This window comes from Hyla sarda, chromosome 9, assembly GCF_029499605.1.
Source record: "Hyla sarda isolate aHylSar1 chromosome 9, aHylSar1.hap1, whole genome shotgun sequence".
In the NCBI taxonomy this organism is placed as follows: Eukaryota; Metazoa; Chordata; class Amphibia; order Anura; family Hylidae; genus Hyla; species Hyla sarda.
In genome coordinates this window covers 78600190-78619579 of record NC_079197.1, presented here as the reverse complement: position 1 = coordinate 78619579, position 19390 = coordinate 78600190, and the positions used below count along the sequence as shown (strand labels likewise).

Sequence of the window (19390 nt, the reverse complement as noted above, 5' to 3'; positions counted from 1 at the left end):
GGACAGTATTATATTCAGTGGATACAGTATGTGGCAGTATTATATTCAGGGTACAGTGTGTGGCAGTATTATATTTAGTGGGTATAGTGTATAGCAGTATTATATTCAGGGTACAGTATGGGGCAGGATTATATTTAGTGGGTACAGTGTATAGCAGTTTTATATTCAGGGTACGGTGTGGGGCAGTATTTTATTTAAAGTTCACTTTCTGGCAAGGTTATAATGATGACTGTCTCCATGCAGAGGATGAGGATCTGCTGACAATGTGAGGAGCCAATGATGTCTGGATGTCAGACTCTGCAGAAAAGATGGAGCTGGAGGAAGACCTGGTCTCTGGACCAGATGAAGAAGAAAAGATAACAGAGAAAATATCACTCAAGTGAGAAGACGTCACTCAGGTCACTGATATCATTGTGTGTTCTCCTGACTGTCCCATCAGGGCTGTAGTCACTTGTAAGTTCTGCAGTGATGATGGGTAAAACTGTGTCCAATCTGTGTCTCTCCAGCTGTTACAAAACTAAAACTCCCATAATGCCTGCGGCTTTCCAGACATGATGGGAGTTTTAGCTTTCCAACAGCTGGAGAACCACTTCAACTGAGATGATCAGTGGGGGTCTCAGCAGTCGGACCCACATCAAAAAAATTGGCTGCTTATTCTTAAATTCCCGTGCAGTGCTGTATAACACTGTGCTATTAAAGGAGTTTTCTGGTAAAAAATACCAAGGGAGAAACCGGAAAGTTCGTCCCCAGGGGAGCACGCGCGGTTCCCTGTACCCAACTAGGGAGCGCTGTACTTGGGCACCTGAGAGAGCGGCTGAGTACGGGCTACCCTGGGGACAAACCTCCTCGGTGGACCGCACGCCGATGTATTCTTACTCGCCTGATGCTTCCGCTCTCCGCTGCCGGGGGGTCCACGTCACCGATCCTGTGCCCAAGGACAGCGCTCCCTACCTGGGTACAGGGAACCGCGCCTCCCGCCCTTATAGCCTCTCTGGTTCTCTAAGTGTCAAAGTTTTACAGGCATGGAAGCCTGTCAGGGGACTGTTTAAGAGGCTTCGCTCATGGACTGCCCAGCCCCGGGTCGTGTACATGAACCAGCCCATTCCCCCTGGAAAATACCAAGGGAGAAACCTGAAGGTTCGTCCCCAGAGGAGCCCGCACTTGCCCCTGGCGTACCCTGAGAGAGCGGCTGAATACAGGCTCCCCTGGGGATGAACCTCCTCGACGGATCGCCCGCCGATGTTTGCCGACTCGGCCAAAGCTTCTGCTCCACGATGCTGGGGGGTCCGCATCACCGATCCTATGCCAAAGGACGGCGCGCCCTGTCTGGGTACAGGGACCTCCGCCTCCCCCCTTATAGCCTCTCTTGTTCTCTGCGTGTCAAAAGTCTACAGGCATGGTAGATCCTTCCATAGACCTTGCCATGTTCGGTTGACCATCCTGGGCATAGGGACTCGCATCTCCCCCTGGCCGACAACCTGGACTTTGTAATCTTTCATTTCACCTCTGGAGAGCCGAGGCGCTTCAGCGGAACGCATGCCAATGTTTTTTGACTCACCCGAGGCTTCTGCTCTCCGCTGCTGGGATGTCCGGGTCACCGTTCCTGTGCCCAAGGACGGAGCGCCCTGCCTGGGTACAGGGACCCGCACTTCCCGCCCTTATAGCCTCTCTTGTTCTCTGCATATTAAAAGTCTACAGGCATGGAAGATCCTTCCAGAGGCCTTGCCATGTTCGGTTGACCATCCTTGGCATAGGGACTCGCATCTCCCCCTGGCCGACAACCTGGACTTTGTAATTTTTCATATCGCCTCTGGAGGGCTGAGGGGCCTCAGCGGACCGCACGCCGATGTTTGTTGACTCGCCCAACGCTTCTGCTCCCCACTGCGGGGTGCTCGCGTCACCGGTCCTGTGCCCAAGGACGGCGTGCCCTGCTGGGTACAGGGACCCGCACCTCCCGCCCTTATAGCCTCTCTGGTTCTCTGCGTGTAAAAGGTCTACAGGCATGGAAGCCTGTCAGGGAACCGTTCCGGAGGCTTCACCTGGGGACCAGCCCAATCCCCCTGGAAAATACCAAGGGAGAAACCGGAAGGTTCGTCCCCAGGGGAGCCCGCGCTCGGCCCTGGCGTACACAGAGAGCGGCAGAGTGCGGACTCCCTTGGGGGGGGGCGAACCTCCTTGGCGGACTGCCCTCCGATGTATTCTTACTCCGCCGACGCTTCTGCTCCCCGTCGCCGGGGGGGTCCGTGTCACCCGCGCCTCCCGCCCTTATAGCCTCTCTGGTTCTTTGCTTGTCAAAAGTCTACAGGCATGGAAGACCCTTCCAGAGGCATTGCATGTGTTCGGTTGACCCTCTTGGGCACAGGGACCCGCACCTCGCCCTGGCCGACAACCTGGACTTTGAAATATTTAATTTTGCCTCCCTAGGGCGGGGGCATCTCATCGGACCGCCCGCCGATGTTTGTTTACTCGCCCGACTCTTCTGCTCCCCGCTGCTGGGATGTCCGCGTCACCGATAATGTGCCCAAAGACGGCACGCCCTGTCTGGGTACAGGGACCCGCGCCTCCCGCCCTCATAGCCTCTCTGGTTCTCTGCATGTCAAAAGTCTACAGGCATGGAATCCTGTCAGGGGACCCTTTCGGAGGCTTCACCCCTGAGACAGCCCAGCCCCGGGTAGGGTAAGTGAACCAGCCCAATCCCTCTGGAAAATACCAAGGGAGAAACAGGAAGGTTCGTCCCCAGGGAAGCCTGCATTCCTCCCTGGCGTACCCTGAGAGAGTGGCTGAGTGCAGGCTCCCCTGGGGACGAACTTCCTCGGCAGACCGCCCGCCGATGTATTCTTACTAGCCTAACGCTTCTGCTCCCCGCCGCCGGGGGGTCCGCGTCACCGATCCTGTGCCCAAGGACGGCGCGCCCTGCCTGGGTACAGGGACCCGCGCCTCCCGCCCTTATAGCCTCTCTGGTTCTCTGCGTGTCAAAAGTCTACAGGCATGGAAGACCCTTCCAGAGGCCTTGCCTGTGTTCTGTTGACCCACCTGGGCATTTGGACTCGCATCTCCCCCTGGCCAACAACCTGGACTTTGTAATTTTTCTTTTCACCTCCGGAGGGCCGGGGTGCCTTGGTGGACTGCCCGCCAATGTTTGCCAACTCGCCCGACGCTTCTGCTCCCCGCCACCGGGGGGTCCGCATCACCGATCCTGTTCCCAAGTACGGCATGCCCTGCCTGTGTACAGGGACTCATGCCTCCCGCCCTTATAGAGTCTCTGGTTCTCTGCATGTCAAAAGTCTACAGGCATGGAAGCCTTTCAGGGGACCCTTCCAGAGGATTCACCCAGGGACTGCCCTGCCCCCGTTCGGGTACATGAACCATCCCGATCCCCTTGGAAAATACCAAGGGAGAAACCAGAGGTCGACCCCAGGGGAGCCCGCGCTCGGCCCTGGCGTACCCTGAGAAAACAGCCGGAAGGCTTGCTCTCCTACTATTCTGAGGCAGGCGGCCGTTCTAAGGTACTTACTCGTGATGCTGCGATACAGTTTTATGAACGCGTACCACTCGGACATGCCCAGCTCGTGGAACTGTGACCTGGATTCAGCTTTCATATCCGATCTCATACCGGTTCTCAGTTTTTCAATTATTGTCAGGTATGGAAGTCAGTCAGGGACCCTTCAGGAGGACTTGCCCAGGTAAGGTTGACCTTCCTGGGCACATGGACCCACACCTCTGGCCTACAACTAGGAATTTGTCATTTTTAATTTCGGGGATTACATGATGAGGAGATTTGTTACATTGTGTCACCCCAGTAGTAAGGAGATTACATGATGAGGAGGTTTGTAACAGTGTGTCACCCCAGTAGTTATGAGATTACACGAGGAGGAGGAGGTTTGTTACAGTGTGTGACCCCAGAATAAAGTAGATTAGAGGAGGAGGGGGTTGTTACAGTGCGTTACTCCAGTAGTACGTTAATAACATGGGCAGGAGGTTTGTTACATTGTTTCACCCCAGTAGTAAGATGTATACATGAGGAGGAGGTTTGTTACAGTGTGTCGCCCCAGTAGTAAGGACATTACATGAGGAGAAGGTTTGTTACAGTGTGTCACCGCAGTAGTAAGGGGATTAAATGAGGGGGAGGTTTGTTACACTGTGTCACCTCAGTAGTAAAGAGATTACATGAGGAGGCAGTTGGTTACAGTGTGTCACCCCAGTAGTAAGTTAATAATAGTGGATGGGTTTTGTTACAGTGTGTCACCCCAGTAGTAAGAAGATTATATGAGGAGGGGGGTTGTTACAGTGTGTCACCCCAGTAGTAAGTTAATAATATGAGGTTGGGGTTTGTTACAGTGTGTCACCCCAGTAGTATGGGAGATTACATGAGGATGAGGCTTGTTAGAGTGTGTCACCCCAGTAGTTAGGAGACAAATTGAGGAGGAGGTTTGTTACAGTGTGTCACCCCAGTAGTAAGGAGATTACATGGGGTGAAGGTTTGATACAGTGTGTCACCCAAGTAGTAAGTTAATAACATGAAGATGGGGTTTGTTACAGTGGGTCACCCCAGTAGAAAGGAGATTACATGAGGAGAAGTTTTGTTACAGTGTGTCACCCCAGTAGTAAATTAATAACATGTGGAGGAGGTTTGTTACAGTGTGTCACCCCAGTAGTAATACGATTACATGTGGAGGAGGTTGGTTACAGTGGGTCACCCTAGTAGTAAGGAGATTACATGAGCAGAAGGTTTGTTATAGTGTGTTACCCCAGTAGTAAGGAGATGACATGAGGAGGAGGTTTGTTACAGTGAGTCACACCAGTAGTAAAAAGGATACATGGGCAGGAGGTTATTTACAGTGTGTCACCCCAGTAGTAAGGAGATTACATAAGTAGGAGGCTTGTTACAGTGTGTCACCCCAGTAGTAAGGAGATTGCATGAGGAGGAGGTTTGTTACAGTGAGTCACACCAGTAGTAAAAAGGATACATGGGCAGGAGGTTTTTTACAGTGTGTCACCCCAGTAGTAAGTAGATTACATGAGTAGGAGGTTTGTTACAGTGTGTCACCCCAGTATTAAGGAGATTAAATAAGGAGAAGGTTTGTTACAGTGTGTCACCCCAGTAGTAAGGAGATTACATCAGGAAAGGGTTTGTTACAGTGAGTTAGCCCAGTAGAAAGGAGATTTTATGAGGAGAAGTTTTGTTACAGTGTGTCACCCCAGTAGTAAGTTAATAACATGAGGAGGTTTGTTACAGTGTGTCACCCCAGTAGAAAGGAGATTATATGAGGAGAAGGTTTGTTACAGTGTGTCATCCCAGTAGTAAGGAGATTACATGAGGATGGGGTTTGTTATGGTGTGTCACCCCAGTAGTAAGGAGACTACATGAGGAGGAAGTTTGTTACAGTGTGTCACCCCAGTAGAAAGGAGATTACATGATGAGGAGGCTTGTTACAGTGTGTCACACCAGTAGTAATGAGATTACATGATGAGAATGTTTCTTACAGTGTGTCACCCCAGTAGAAAGTTAATAACACGAGGCGGAGCTTTGTTACAGTGTGTCACCTCAGTAGTAAGGATAATACATGGGGGGAGTTTTTTTTTACAGTGTGTCACCCCAGTAGCAAGAAGATTTCATGAGCTGGAGGTTTGTTACAGTGTGTCACCCCAGTAGTAAGAAGATTACATGAGAAGGTTTTTTTTTTTTTACAGTGTGTCTCCCCAATAGTAAGAAGATTACATGAGGAGGAGGTTTGTTACTGTGTGTCACCCCAGCAGTAAATTAATAACATGAGGATGGGGTTTGTTAAAGTGTGTCACCCCAGTAGTAAGGAGATTACATGAAGAGGGGGTTTGTTACAGTGTTTCACTCCAGTAGTAAGGAGATTACTTGAGGAGGAGGTTTGTTACATTGAGTCACCCCAGTAGTAAGGAGATTACATGAGGAGGAGATTTATTACAGTGTGTCACCCCAGTAGTAAGGAGATTACACGAGGAGGTTTGTTACAGTGTGTCACTCCAGTTGAAAGGAGATTGCATTATGAGGAGGTTTGTTACAGTGTTTCACCCAGTAGTAAGGAGATTACATGAGGAAGAGGTGTGTTACAGTGTGTCACCCCAGGAGTAAGGGAGTTACATGAGGAGGGGGTTTGTTGCAGTGTGTCATCCCAGTAGTAAGTTAATAATATGAGGATAGAGTTTGTTACAGTGTGTCACCCCAGTAATAAGGAGATTATATGAGGAGGAGGTTTTATTACAGTGTGTCATCCTAGTCATAAGGAGCTTACATCCTAGTCATAAGGAGCTTATATGAGGATGAGGTTTGTTACAGTGTTTCCCCCAGTAGAAAGCAGATTACATGAGGATGTGGTTTGTTACAGTGTGTCATCCCAGTACTAAGGAGATTACATGAGAAGTTTGTTACAGTGTGTCACCCCAGTAGAAAGGAGATTATATGAGGAGAAGGTTTGTTTCAGTGTGTCATCCCAGTAATAAGGAGATTACATGAGGATGTGGTTTGTTATGGTGTGTCACCCCAGTAGTAATTAGATTACATGAGGAGGAGGTTTGTTACAGTGAGTCACCCCAGTAGAAAGGAGATTACATGATGAGGAGGTTTGTTACAGTGTGTCACCCCAGTAATAATGAGATTACATCATGAAAATGTTTGTTACAGTGTGTCACCCCAGTAGAAAGGAGATTACATCAGGAGAAGGTAAATTACAGTGTGTCACCCCAGTAGTAAGGAGATTACATGAGGATTGGGTTTGTTACAGTGTGTCACCCCAGTAGTAAGGAGATTATATTGGGGGGAGGTTTTTTACAGTGTGTCACCCCAGTAGCAAGAAGATTTCATGAGCTGGAGGTTTTTTACAGTGTGTCACCCCAGTAGTAAGACGATTACATGAGGAGGAGGTTTGTTACTGTGTGTCACCCCAGCAGTAAATTAATAACATGAGGATGGGGTTTGTTAAAGTGTGTCACCCCAGTAGTAAGGAGATTACATAAGGAGGGGGTTTGTTACAGTGTGTCACCCCAGTAGTAAGGAGATTACATGAGGAAGAGGTGTGTTACAGTGTGTCACCCCAGGAGTAAGGGAATTACATGAGGAGGGGGTTTGTTACAGTGTGTCACCCCAGTAATAAGGAGATTATATGAGGAGGAGGTTTGTTACAGTGTGTCACCCCAGTAGTAAGGGAGATTACATGAGGATGAGGTTTGTTAGAGTGTGTCACCCCAGTAGTTAGAAGAAAAAATGAGGGGGAGGTTTGTTACAGTGTGTCACCCCAGTAGTAAGGAGATTACATGGTGAGCAAGTTTGTTACTGTGTGTCACCCCAGTATTAAGTTAATAACATGAAGATGGGGTTTGTTACAGTGGGTCACCCCAGAAGAAACGAGATTACATGAGGAGAAGTTATGTTGCAGTGTGTCACCCCCAGTAGTAAGGAGATGATATGAGTAGGAGGTTTGTTACAGTGTGTAAACCCAGTAGTAAGGAGATTACATGATGAGGAGGTTTGTTACAGCGCGTCACCCCAGTAATAAGTTAATAACATGAGGAGGTTTGTTACAGTGTGTCACCCCAGTAGAAAGGAGATTACATGAGGAGAAGGTTTGTTACAGTGTGTCACCCATGTAGTAAGTTAATAACATGTGGAGGAGGTTTGTTACAGTGTGTCACCCGAGTAGTAAGAAGATTAAATGGGGAGGAGGTTTGTTGCAGTGTGTCACCCAAGTAGTAAGTCAATAACATGTGGAGGGGGTTTGTTACAGTGTGTCAGCCCAGTAGTAAGAAGATTACATAAGGATGAGGTTTTTTACAGTGTGTCACCCCATTAGTAAGGAGATTACATGAGGAGAAGGTTTGTTGCCGTGTGTCACCCCAGTAGTAAGGAGATTACATGAGGAGAAGGTTTGTTACAGTGTGTCACCCCAGTCGTAACAAGATTATATGCGAGGGGGTTTGTTACAGTGTGTCACCCCAGTAGTGAGGAGATTACATGATGAGGGGGTTTGTTACAGTGTGTCACCCCAGTAGTAAGAAGATTACATAGGTAGGGGGTTTGTTACAGTGTATAACCCCAGTTGTAAGTTAATAATATGAGGATGGGTTTTATTACAGTGTGTCATCCCAGTCATAAGGAGTTTACATGAGGATGAGGTTTGTTACAGTGTTTCACCCCAGTAGAAAGCAGATTACATGAGGATGTGGTTTGTTACAGTGTGTCACCACAGTAGTAAGTTAATAACATGAGGATGAGGTTTGTTACAGTGTGTCACCCCAGTAGTAGGGAGATTAGATGATGAGGAGGTTTGTTACAGTGTGTCACCCCAGTAGTTAGGAGAACTAATGAGGAGGTTTGTTACAGTTTGTCACCCCAACAGTTAGGAGATTCCAAGAGGAGGAGGTTTATTACAGATTGTCACCCCGATAGAAAGGAGATTACATGATGAGGAGATTTGTTACAGTGTGTCACCCCAGTAGTAAGTTAATACCATGAGGAGGAGGTTTGCTACAGTGTGTCACCCCAGTGGTAAGGGAGATTACATGAGGAGGAGGTTTTTTTTACAGTGTGTCACCATAGTATTAAGGATATTTCATGGGGAGAAGGTTTGTTACAGTGTGTCACCCCAGTAGTAAGAAGATTACATTATGAGGAGGTTTGTTACAGTGTGTCACCCCAGTAGTAAGTCAATAACATGTGGAGGAGGTTTGTTACTATGTGTCAGCTAAATAGTATGAAGATTACATGATAGACATGTGCACATCAAAAATTTTCGTTTCTTTTCGTTTCTTTTTACACCTATATTCGTATGTTTTCGGTTCGGCAGCCATTTTCCGATGACATTTTCGGACAGATTCGTTATTATCTAAAATGGCGGTCAAAATTTTCGAACGCATTCGTTATCGGATTCATTCGTCAACAGAAACATTAGTTTTCATAGGCATTTGTTATAATGGACTTTTGTTATAGGATTCATTATCATTTGTTCGGTATTCTGATATATTCGTCATCTCTTTTGTTATCGGGTGCTTTTGTTATTCGGATACATTCGTTAGTTGGCTGCAGTCGTTATACATTCGTTATTCGGATACATTCGTTATTTGGATACATTCGTTATTCTGCTACATGCGTTATTCGGCTACATTCGTTATTCGGATACATTCGTTATTGCATAACGAATACATCCGCAATTTTGTCAATAAAGTTTATTGAAATTACAAAAAAAATCGAATTCGTTCCAGCAACTTCCACTTCCACCTGGGCTGAGCTGCATGCAGTATTGTGTTGGTTGTTGTGAGCTGTTATACTGTGATACTGAGTGAATAAAAATGTCTGGAGGAGAGCATGAAAGTGTGGCTGGGAGAGAGGAAGGTGAGAGTATGAGAGTGAGTGAGAGTGCAGGTGTCAGTGTGAATGTTGGTGGAAGAGGAGAGAGGAGAAGGAGGCGCCTTTATCAGGGCAACATTAGCAGTGGCACTGCCAGTGGCACCACTAGTAGACAACACGGACTTGGGTCGTCAGTGTCCCCATCACCAAGTTCGGAAAGTGGAGGGGAGGAGTCGGCACCTGTTGCCAAAAAGAATCGTGGCCCCAGGTTCACCACAGATGAAAATCTAGCTCTGGTGGCGGCTGTCACCAGACATAAAGCCACACTGTTCACCACCACCGTGGGCAGTGAGGAGAAATTTGCGGCCTGGAAGCGGGTCAGAGACGCTGTGGTCCATGTTGGAGCAAAGGACCGATCAGTCGAATGTATCCGCAAAAGGTGAGTACTATATGTAAATGTTATATGTGTATATATATATATATATAAATAATAAATATGTGTGTGTGTGTTTCCCAACCAGGGTGCCTCCAGATGTCCCAGCATGCCCGGAGACAGCCGTTGGCATGCTGGGAGTTGTAGTTTTTCAACAGCTGGATTTATTACATATATATAATTATATTTAATTCCACCTAATGTGAAAAGGGTGATAACTTAGGTAGCATAGCATATTGATCAGTGTTATCTATGCTCTGTTGCTCCATCCAGGATCTCAAGCATGCAGCAGAGGAGTTAAAGGGGTACTCTGGTGAAAACCTTTTTTATTTAAAATCAACTGGTGCAAGGAAATTAAACAGAAACTAAACAAAAAAGTGCCAGGCAGAAAGTACCCACCTACTGAGTGGTGAGCGTGCATCATACCTCAGGAGCTGCAAATGCAGAATTAATGTCCAGTTGCAGCAAGGGGTTAAACCCGTCCTTCACTGAGGGTTTAACCCCTTGCTGCAATTGGGCATTCATTCTGGGTACCAGATACCATGATCATTCAATACAGATCATGACATCTGCAGCAGTTAGGCAATTTAAATTTCATATATGATCACATGGACTGTGTCCTACTGTCCTTTATGGGTTAAAGGGGTAGTATACCATAGAGAGAAAACATATTAGTTTGTATAACCATGCCCTGGAGAGTTCAGTTAATATTTTTCCTTACTGCCTTTCACTAGAGTACCCCTTTAATGTAAGAGTAGTCTATGGGGAATTTAAATATTATTACACTGTGTGTGGCACTTGTAATGATGCATATTCTACTAATTAAGTAATTAATCACAGATGGAAAAATTAAAACCACACAGAGGTACAGACAGTATAAGTAAGTGCATTATTGAAAATAATGGAATACCCCTTTAACCCCTTAAGGACACATGACGTACTGGAACGTCATGTGTCCGCACCCGATCTATAACGCGGGGCCACGGTGGGTCTAACAACGGACGGGACCCGTGGCTAATAGCGCGCGGCATTGATCGCTGTGCCGCACGCTATTAACCCTTTAGACGCGGCGTTCAAAGTTGAATGCCGCGACTAAAGTGAAACTGAAACCATGCCGGTTAGCTCAGTGGGCTGTTCGGGATAGCCGCGACGAAATCGCGGCATCCCGAACAGCTTACAGGACAGCAGGAGGGTCCCTACCTGCCTCCTCTCTGTCCGATCACCGAATGACTGCTCAATGCCTGAGATCCAGGCATGAGCAGTCAAGCGGCAGAATCATCGATCACTGGTTTCTTATGAGAAACCAGTGATCAATGATAAAGATCAGTGTGTGCAGTGTTATAGGTCCCTATGGGATAACAATGATCAGTGTGTGCAGTGTTATAGGTCCCTATGGGATAACAATGATCAGTATAAGAGATCAGTGTGTACAGTGTTATAGGTCCCTATGGGATAACAATGATCAGTATAAGAGATCAGTGTGTACAGTGTTATAGGTCTCTATGGGAGCTATAACACTACAAAAAAAAGTGAAAAAAAGTGAATTAATATCATTTAACTCCTTCCCTATTAAAAGTTTGAATCACCCCCCTTTTCCCATAAAAAAAAAAAACACAGTGTAAATAAAAATAAACATATATGGTATCTCCGTGTGCGTAAATGTCCAAATTATAAAAATATATCGTTAATTAAACCCACGGTCAAAGGTGTGCGCGCAAAAAAATTCCAAAGTCCAAAATAGTGCATTTTTGGTCACTTTTTATATCATGAAAAAATGAATCAACGATCAATAAGTCCTATCAATGCAAAAATGGTACCGCTAAAAACTTCAGATCACGGCGCAATAAAAAGAGCCCTCATACCGCCCCATACACGGAAAAATAAAAAAGTTATAGGGGTCAGAATATGACAATTTTAAATGTATTAATTTTCCTGTATGAAGTTAGGATTTTTTCCAGAAGTAAGACAAAATCAAACCTATATAAGTAGGGTATCTTTTAACCATATGGACCTACAGAATAAATATCAGGTGTCATTTTTACCGAAAAATTTACTACGTAGAAACGAAAGCCCCCAAAAGTTACAAAATGGCGTTTTTTTTTTCATTTTTGTCTCACAATGATTTTTTTTCCCGTTTCACCGTAGATTTTTGGGCAAAATGACTGACGTCATTACAAAGTAGAATTGGTGGCACAAAAAATAAGCCATCATATGGATTTTTAGGTGCAAAATTTAAAGAGTTGTGATTTTTTAAAGGCAAGGAGCAAAAAACGAAAATGCAAAAATGGAAAAACCCCTAGTCCTTAAGGGGTTAACATACCAGACATTTTGGTAACACTGGCTATATCTGTTGCTTATATGCAATTGTGCATATAAGTAAAATCAAACAGTTGTAACATTTGTCAACAAAACTTTTTATTGATTTTAAATGTATGATAAACTTTTTAATAAACTATATCTCATGCAGGTATTATGACTGTAAAGCAACCGTCCTGCGTAAAATAAAAAAAAAACAAGGAATTCAGGAAGTGGGAGCAGGAGTTCCGGAACCATCTCCTGCCAGAGGGTCGGAGTGAGACAGGCCTTGGTGGTCCTCATATGTCGCCTGAATCCGAGAGTGCTGGCGGTGAGTAAAAAAATAAAAATAAATTATTATTATTATTAATAATTACTTGTTCAAAAAATATAAAACAATCATACTAATCCCAAACATACACACACCCACACATATATATATATATATATACATATATGTGTATATATATATATATATATATGTGTGTATATATTGGTATATATATATATATATGTATGTATATATATATATATATATATATATATATATATATATATATATATACAGACAAAGAATAAGTCAGCCAGCACTTTAGTTGATACCAAACTATTATATGGACCTGGCCTACACAATAGCTGTATAGCTCTCCGTTTTAACTGCATATTCATGTTTCACCTATATCCTTGTGCTGGCAGTGTGCTGCTGCATACTTCTGTTGCTGTATATCTAGCCTAGTAGCGTGCACCTGTAGGCCAGGTCCATATAATAGTTTGGTATCAACTAAAGTGCTGGCTGACTTATTCTTTGTCTGTATTGCACATACGGGGGAGTGGCTACCTCCATGTTGGCCTTGCACCCCACCCACCTCTATCAGGTGTGTATATAAGGTGTCTTGGATGTTCCAGACCCTGCCATGCTTACTGAACTGTTCACACAGAGGCATATTCACAGTGTAGGGTCCGTCCCAAGGAGGCCACCTTATCGCGGTGGGACGGTCCAAGCTATTTGACCGCCGGCGGAGACAAATTTGCGAGCTAAGTGCCTTACTATTTCATAGTTTCACATTTGCATCTATTACACCATAGCTGTATAGCTCTCCATGTTTTAACTGCATATTCATGTTTCACCTAAATCTGGTAGTGTGCTGCTGCATTCTTCTGTTGCTATATATATATATATATATATATATATGTGTGTGTATATATTGGTGTATATATATATATATATATATGTATATAGATAGATAGATATAAATAAAATATTCATATATATATATACATACATATACAGTTTATACACACACACATATATATATATTTGTGTGTGTGTGTGTACACACATGCATACATAAATAGATATCGAACAATCAAGAGAATGCAGCATCTCCAGACCCACAACACTCCAAAATGCTGAAATAGTGATGAGTTTATTTCCTCAGAGGTTAATAATATAATATTTTAGTATCTTCTTCTTTACCTATGATGAAATAAACTCATTACTTTTTCACCATATTGTAGTTTATTTATTTATTTAAGCTTTAAGAACTTATGATGGCAGCTAATCAAAGTAATGAGACACACTGTAATGTAAACTTTCTTACTGTTTCAGTCAAAACATTACTAATTAATTATTATTATTATTTTTTTTTTTTCAGATCAACCAGGTCCATCTGCAGGGAGGATGGTCCGCCATCAAAACTTGCCCCAATCACCTGTCCTGTCCTCAGCATCGGCTGAGATAGATGAGGAGGAGGAGGTGTCCCCAGGTGAACAACACCAACCACTCTCCCCCAACCCTAGCTCCTGGCTCTGTCCCAAGGGATACTTACCTGCAGCTTGCTAAAGAAATCCAAAGGCTGGCCAAGGAGAATCGCACCATGGTTGAACTCCACCGATCACAAAAACAAGAGTTCCAAGCCCTGTTGGCCAAACAAATGGGAGAATTTCAGGCCATGTTGTCCCACCATAGCCAACAACAGATGCAGGCGATGCATGATTTGAGGGTGGACGTTATGCCCCATAAGCAGCAGCAATACCCCCAAAAAAAACTGAAATATACGGGACTAAATTATTTCGCCTTGTTGATATGTTTCAGTTGTTGTTCTGTTTAAGATATGTTATTATTACTACTGCAGCATTGAAGGCCTTGGCCATTCAAGAAAAAAAAAAACATTTTTTTCTTTATCCTGTGTGGTGTCTAAATTATTACTAACATTACATTATTTTTATTTCCACTTTTTTTTTTTTTTGTGTTGTCCACATCTTGGGGGAGATTTATCAAGACCTGTCCAGAGGAGAAGTTGCCCATAGCAACCAATCAGCTCGCTTCTTTAATTTTTTAACAAGGCCTGTGCTAAATGAAAGAACCAATCTGACTGGTTGCTATGGGCAACTGGGCAACTTTTCCTCTTGGCAGGTTTTGATAAATCTGCCCCCTTGTCCACAGTGCTCTCTGCTGACACCTTTGTCCGTATTAGGAACTGTCTAGAGCAGCAGGAACTTTGCTATGAAAATGTTATTCTAATCTGGACAGTTCCTGGCTGACATGTACAGAGGTGTCAGCAGAGAGAGCCCTGTGGACAGACTGGAGAGAAATAAATAAAAAAATAATACACTGACTTATATTTTCTATTGGCACGTACATTATTCTGCGCAGATTTGATGTACTGCATATTATGCTGCAGATTTCAATATCTGCAAAAAATAATGTACGTGTGAATTGACCATTATGCCTCTGGAATATTTGCTCCATTCATTTACTAGGGGTCCCTCTAGTGGCAGAGGCACTGTAAAGCACAACTGTTATAAAGAAAATTGATGGAATTTTAAGTTACTCACCAGTGATTTGCTGAAAGAAACTCCTTTTTTTCACCCACTTCAAGGTCCAGCAATAGGATTCCTAAATCCTGAAAGAAAGATGGAAAGGTATAAATTAAACTAAAATTAATAATGGGATATTAGGAGGGAAGGGGATGATTGACAGACCACTCACCTGTTTGAAGGGGCTGTTAAGCTTGTCACTTGCTTCACTTTTAAACAACTGGTAGTAACGGGAAAACATTCCAACTTGTTAACGAAACTTGAACTCAACGGTAACTGCAGTGTTCAACTTTAACTGAAGAGGTAACTTCAACTTTTTAACTTGTTTCAAAGTTTAGGGCTGGGTACCCTAACTTTGGCAAATTGACTTTAAAAAAAGTCATCTGCTCCATGAGCTGAGGGGACAGTTGAGAACGCTGTGGGCATAGAATGTTCCCGGTGACAGAAAATACCTGCTCACTTTGCACAGAGGTTGGGGGGCAGGATAGGAGCTCCTGGGCCACCATGCTTAGAGCAGGCCAAATAGCCCTCTTTTCGTCCCAATATTTCATGGCATCGGCAGTGGGAAATATATTTGGTTCAGACACATAAATTTTGACCATGTCTGCCACCTTGTCTCTTGGTATCCGAGAGGGTTGTCTGGTTTGTCCAACCAGGCTTTGCAATGTCTCTGCCCAAAAGTCTGCAGCTCTTGAGGAGGTTGTAGCAGTGTTGCTGATGGTTGCTGAGATTTCTGCAGGCTCATCTTCCTCTGCTTCTTCCTCCTCATCATGCCTCTCTTGTCCCACATCTAATAGTCTCTGTCTGTCACACACCTTGATGATTAATTTGTCCCTCCAGCTTGTTAGGGCATTTGCTTGGAGAGCCATTTTGCCCTTAATCCGGGGGTCACACATGGTGGCTAGCATTAGATCAGGGCAAGTGTCTGTCAGCTCTTTAATCCTACGCTGTAGTAGGACCTGGAGTCTCCTTACCAGTGTGGCAACATCACCAACTATATAGCCTCCAGTCAACTTCTCTCTGTTATTCAGGAAGGCATCCATTTTGGTTAACAGATGAGTAAAGAGAGGGATGACTTGCGCCAAACTTGCCTTCTCCTGGCTTAACTTTTCCGTGACCGCACGAAAGGGGCTAAGTACAGCAACCACCTGAGCAACTAAGGTCCACTCCTCCCTGCCAAATGCTCTGGTGATGCCAATATAATTTTCATGGGACTTTGCATGTATGGGTTTCTGCTGCTCTAGGATTCTTTCCAGCATTTCTAGTGTGGAATTCCACTGGGTGCTAACATCCTGTTTCAGTCTGTGTTGAGGAACACCTGCCTTACTCTGCTCCCGTCTGAGTAAGTGGCTGTCTTTAACACTCCGGTGAAAATGCCCTGCAATTTTTCTACATGAATCCAGAACTCCTGTGAGCTTTGTGTTGCTCTCTGAGGTGTCTTCCAAACCGGCCTTCACCACAAGATGGAGGACATGTGCAGAGCATCGCACACATACAAAGTTGCCATTACGCAATGCCTTTATCATTTTGGCTGCACCGTTAGTCACCACGAAACCCATCTTCGGATGTGTATCTCCGTGTTCCCCAAGCCATTCTTCCACCATTTTTTTTAAGTGCTCTGGTTATGTTTTGTGAGCTGTGCTGCTCATCCAATACCTCTGCATGGAGGAGGAATGAGCGGTGGCCCTGATTTGTATTCTCAACACCAGCCCCTGTGCTTCTTGGACCTGATTTGGTTTGGGCAAGTTCAGTGACAATGGGCTGCCACCAGTGTGTGGTCAATGATAGGAAAGCATGCTGGCCACTGGGAGCACTCCACAGGTCAGTGGTTAGATGTACAGACTGTCCAGCAGCTTTTCCCAGCTCCTCTTTTCCACACACGATTTATACAAAGCAGGTACTATACTTCTGCTGAATGTGGTACGTGATGGTACAATATATTGGGGTGCAAGTGCCTTTAGAAGGCGTTTAAAAGGTTCCCCTTCCACCATGTTAAATGGAGCCCCCCCAATGGCTATGAGCTCACCTATAAGGCGGGTAATCTTGCGGGACTGTTGGCGGGAAATCCCCCTGGGATGAAAACCAGTAAACTGTTCTATGGTGGACTGGTTTCCTTTACTGGGATGAACAACAGCTTCAGCCCCTTGCCCCTTTTCCAGGTTATCTGAGGCTGAACTCATAGTAGCACTGGAACTAGCACTACTACTTCCCTTTCTTTTACTTGGTGGAGCTGCCAAACCACTTTCTTCTCTCATCAACACTGCCTTGTGGTGTGTCCTCAGATGGTTATCCATTCCTGCATTGGTGAGATGCCCCAAGACTTTGCCACAACTTACTTCCTTGCCACATAGCTTACATTTGGCCAAGCGACCATCCCCAACTGTTATGAAATGCTCCCATACCTTAGATTTGCGGTTACCACTGACACTGGGTTGTGCTGATGGGGAAGGTTTTTCTGGAAGGGGAGTGCTCTTGGAAGCAGTAGCTAAAGTCCTTGTACTGGTGACAGTGGCAGTCTTTGCATGGGAGGGTGTATCCACAACTATGGAGCCAGAGGAGGATGGTGGTGATTGAGATTCTTGATAGTCATCATCAATGTCATGTACGAATAGTAGTGGCGAAAAAGGTTTATCTGGTGCAATACTGGACCATGGTACCTCCTCTTCTACAATGCCAATGTTCACATCTGCAAGGGCAGGACTGACATGCATGATGTTGTCTATTTCTGTGTCAGAGCCTTCTTGATGGACATTTAGGGCCACCTCAGCATCAGTAATGGCTGTCTCATTTTCTGCTAGAGTCTCCGTCTCCACATGGCAGATGTCTCTGATTGGTTGCCTAGAAGTTTGGCCACTGGAAGACTTGGCAGCAGGCCTTGCTGATGTCCTCTTATAAAAAATGGCAGCTGTTACCTTTGGCTTCTTGGTAACACCTTGTCCTCTAGCTGTCTCTGTGTCACTGGGGAAGTCTTCCTCAGGGGATCTGTCCATCTCTACAAGCACTGTGAGTCACTGTTAACACCAGTAAAACTTTCACAGGAATAAAGAAAAGTTCCTCAATGTCCGTGAAAAACACAGGATGTAGAAGGACACCCCGATTGGCTGACTAATGTCATGTGATAACAAACTCTGTAAAGTGACCAATCAAATAAATGGAGAAAATTATTCCTTAGTTTCGATTTCGTCAACTAATAACGAATGCATTCCGTAATTAACAAATCAAGTCCTTGTTTATTCTGAGACAAGGGTCACGTGACGAGAGGATGTGATCTCGTCAGCTCCGCCCGCTCCAGGGCTCTCTCCCTCCTCTCCCCCCACCCCCCAGGAGGCATGATGCTGACCCTGGGACGAACGTCCCTGATTAGGGCGAAAAAAGAAAGAAAAAGAGGAAAGAGAGAAAAAAGAAAAAAGGAAACCACCTGACGGACGGATCTGCTCCCCGCTGTGGTATGGAGATGGAGGTGTCCGGTGTGGGAGGGGGTGTGGCGGCCTCGCTGCAGTGGACAGTAGTGGTGGAGGTGAACGAGCTGAGAGGCGCACAGTCAGCAGAAAAGAGATCCGGCAGGAAGAAGAGGAAGGAGACGGAGCGCAAGCACGAGTGGTGCAAAGCAGCTGGGGGGACCACGTGAGCGGGCTCGGCGTGCGACGGAACACGCCGGCCGCTCCGGGTGCCCTGCAATCAGCTCGGGTAACAGAGGCCAGGATCAGCGTGGTGAGCTTGAATCTATTCATTTTAACTGAAGTCCGTTGTAGGAAAGCTTTTCTGAAATGCAGGCTGGCAATGGCAGTCTATGAGAGTCTGGTGGGGTATACTTCCTCACCCTGGTTACAGATGATAGGATAAGCATGTGAGATCAAGAAATCTGGATGAGCTACTGTACTAAAAGTGGTGGAGGGGGGGCAGAGGTGTGTCGGAGCTATCACAGTTTTGGAACTATAAAGTGACTTCCCCCCCCCCCCCCCCTATACCTCTATACCCCTTATAATCCTCCAGCTACCCCTCCTCTATATGGATAATGTTGTTAAGAGTATATGTGAACATGATCGGTAGTCCGAGGACTGGTTATATAAGCTGATTACCTTATGTGGAGGAATTTTTCAGCTATCCCCAAGGTGAAACAAAAACGTATTAACCGAAGGCATCGGTAGAGAGGAGGAGGTGTATATTGAAAAGTATTGCTCTGTCTGAATTTATAAAATAACTCACTGAAGAAAGATGAGCTGGTGACTCTCTGTTATTGAATGGTGTATGGTTTTTTGCAGGACGTATGCATTCAGATTTACAGCTTAGAGCCTGCAGAGTTGAACAACAGAACTGTAAGTCTATTACTTTTTTAAAAAAAAACTTCACGCCTCAAGGGGGGGAAAAGGTAAGAAAGCACTATGCACCTTTTTTGCCTCTTTTCTGTGCAGGTGTTTTCCTTGAGTATAACATAAAAAAGCCAAACAAATTAATATGGCTCCCAAGATCCAGCCTAGGAGATCGGGCGGGAATGTTACAGGAGAAGCAGGCAAAATGGATAAATTTCT

General features: G+C 45.1%; 1 protein-coding gene and 1 long non-coding RNA gene across 9 annotated transcripts in view; one reads left to right on the top strand and one right to left on the bottom strand.

Annotated features, from left to right (window-relative positions):
* LOC130291702 (uncharacterized) overlaps positions 1–14848 on the top strand; it is a 59855-nt gene extending 45007 nt beyond the window's left edge. The window contains exons 2-4 of one of the 4 annotated variants that reach the window (XR_008848006.1): positions 244–379; positions 12214–12372; positions 13697–14848. This is a non-coding gene — a long non-coding RNA (uncharacterized LOC130291702). Of the gene's footprint in view, positions 1–243; positions 399–9519; positions 9753–12213; positions 12373–13696 lie in introns of those variants that run through there. The other 3 variants (XR_008848007.1, XR_008848008.1, XR_008848009.1) reach the window with 3 other exon arrangements.
* On the bottom strand, positions 12232–18806 carry LOC130291700 (zinc finger BED domain-containing protein 4-like). Of its 5 annotated transcripts, XM_056540824.1 has the most exons (4): positions 15034–18806; positions 14880–14947; positions 13871–13960; positions 12232–12366 (listed from the first exon to the last, which is right to left on the bottom strand). In XM_056540824.1, the coding sequence occupies exon 1, from the start codon at positions 16463–16465 to the stop codon at positions 15179–15181; it is 1287 nt and encodes a 428-aa protein (XP_056396799.1). In that variant the 5' UTR covers positions 16466–18806; the 3' UTR covers positions 12232–12366; positions 13871–13960; positions 14880–14947; positions 15034–15178. The 5 variants fall into 4 exon arrangements, with proteins under 5 accessions (XP_056396799.1, XP_056396796.1, XP_056396801.1 ...); XM_056540821.1 differs by having other exon boundaries at positions 14880–18806; XM_056540825.1 differs by lacking the exon at positions 13871–13960 and having other exon boundaries at positions 12276–12366.
* Positions 18807–19390: the final 584 nt, after the last annotated feature.

Excerpts from the sequence above, each read along its gene's own strand:
- LOC130291700 (XM_056540821.1), bottom strand. The coding sequence starts at position 16,465 with ATGGTGGAAGAATGGCTTGGGGAACACGGAGATACACATCCGAAGATG.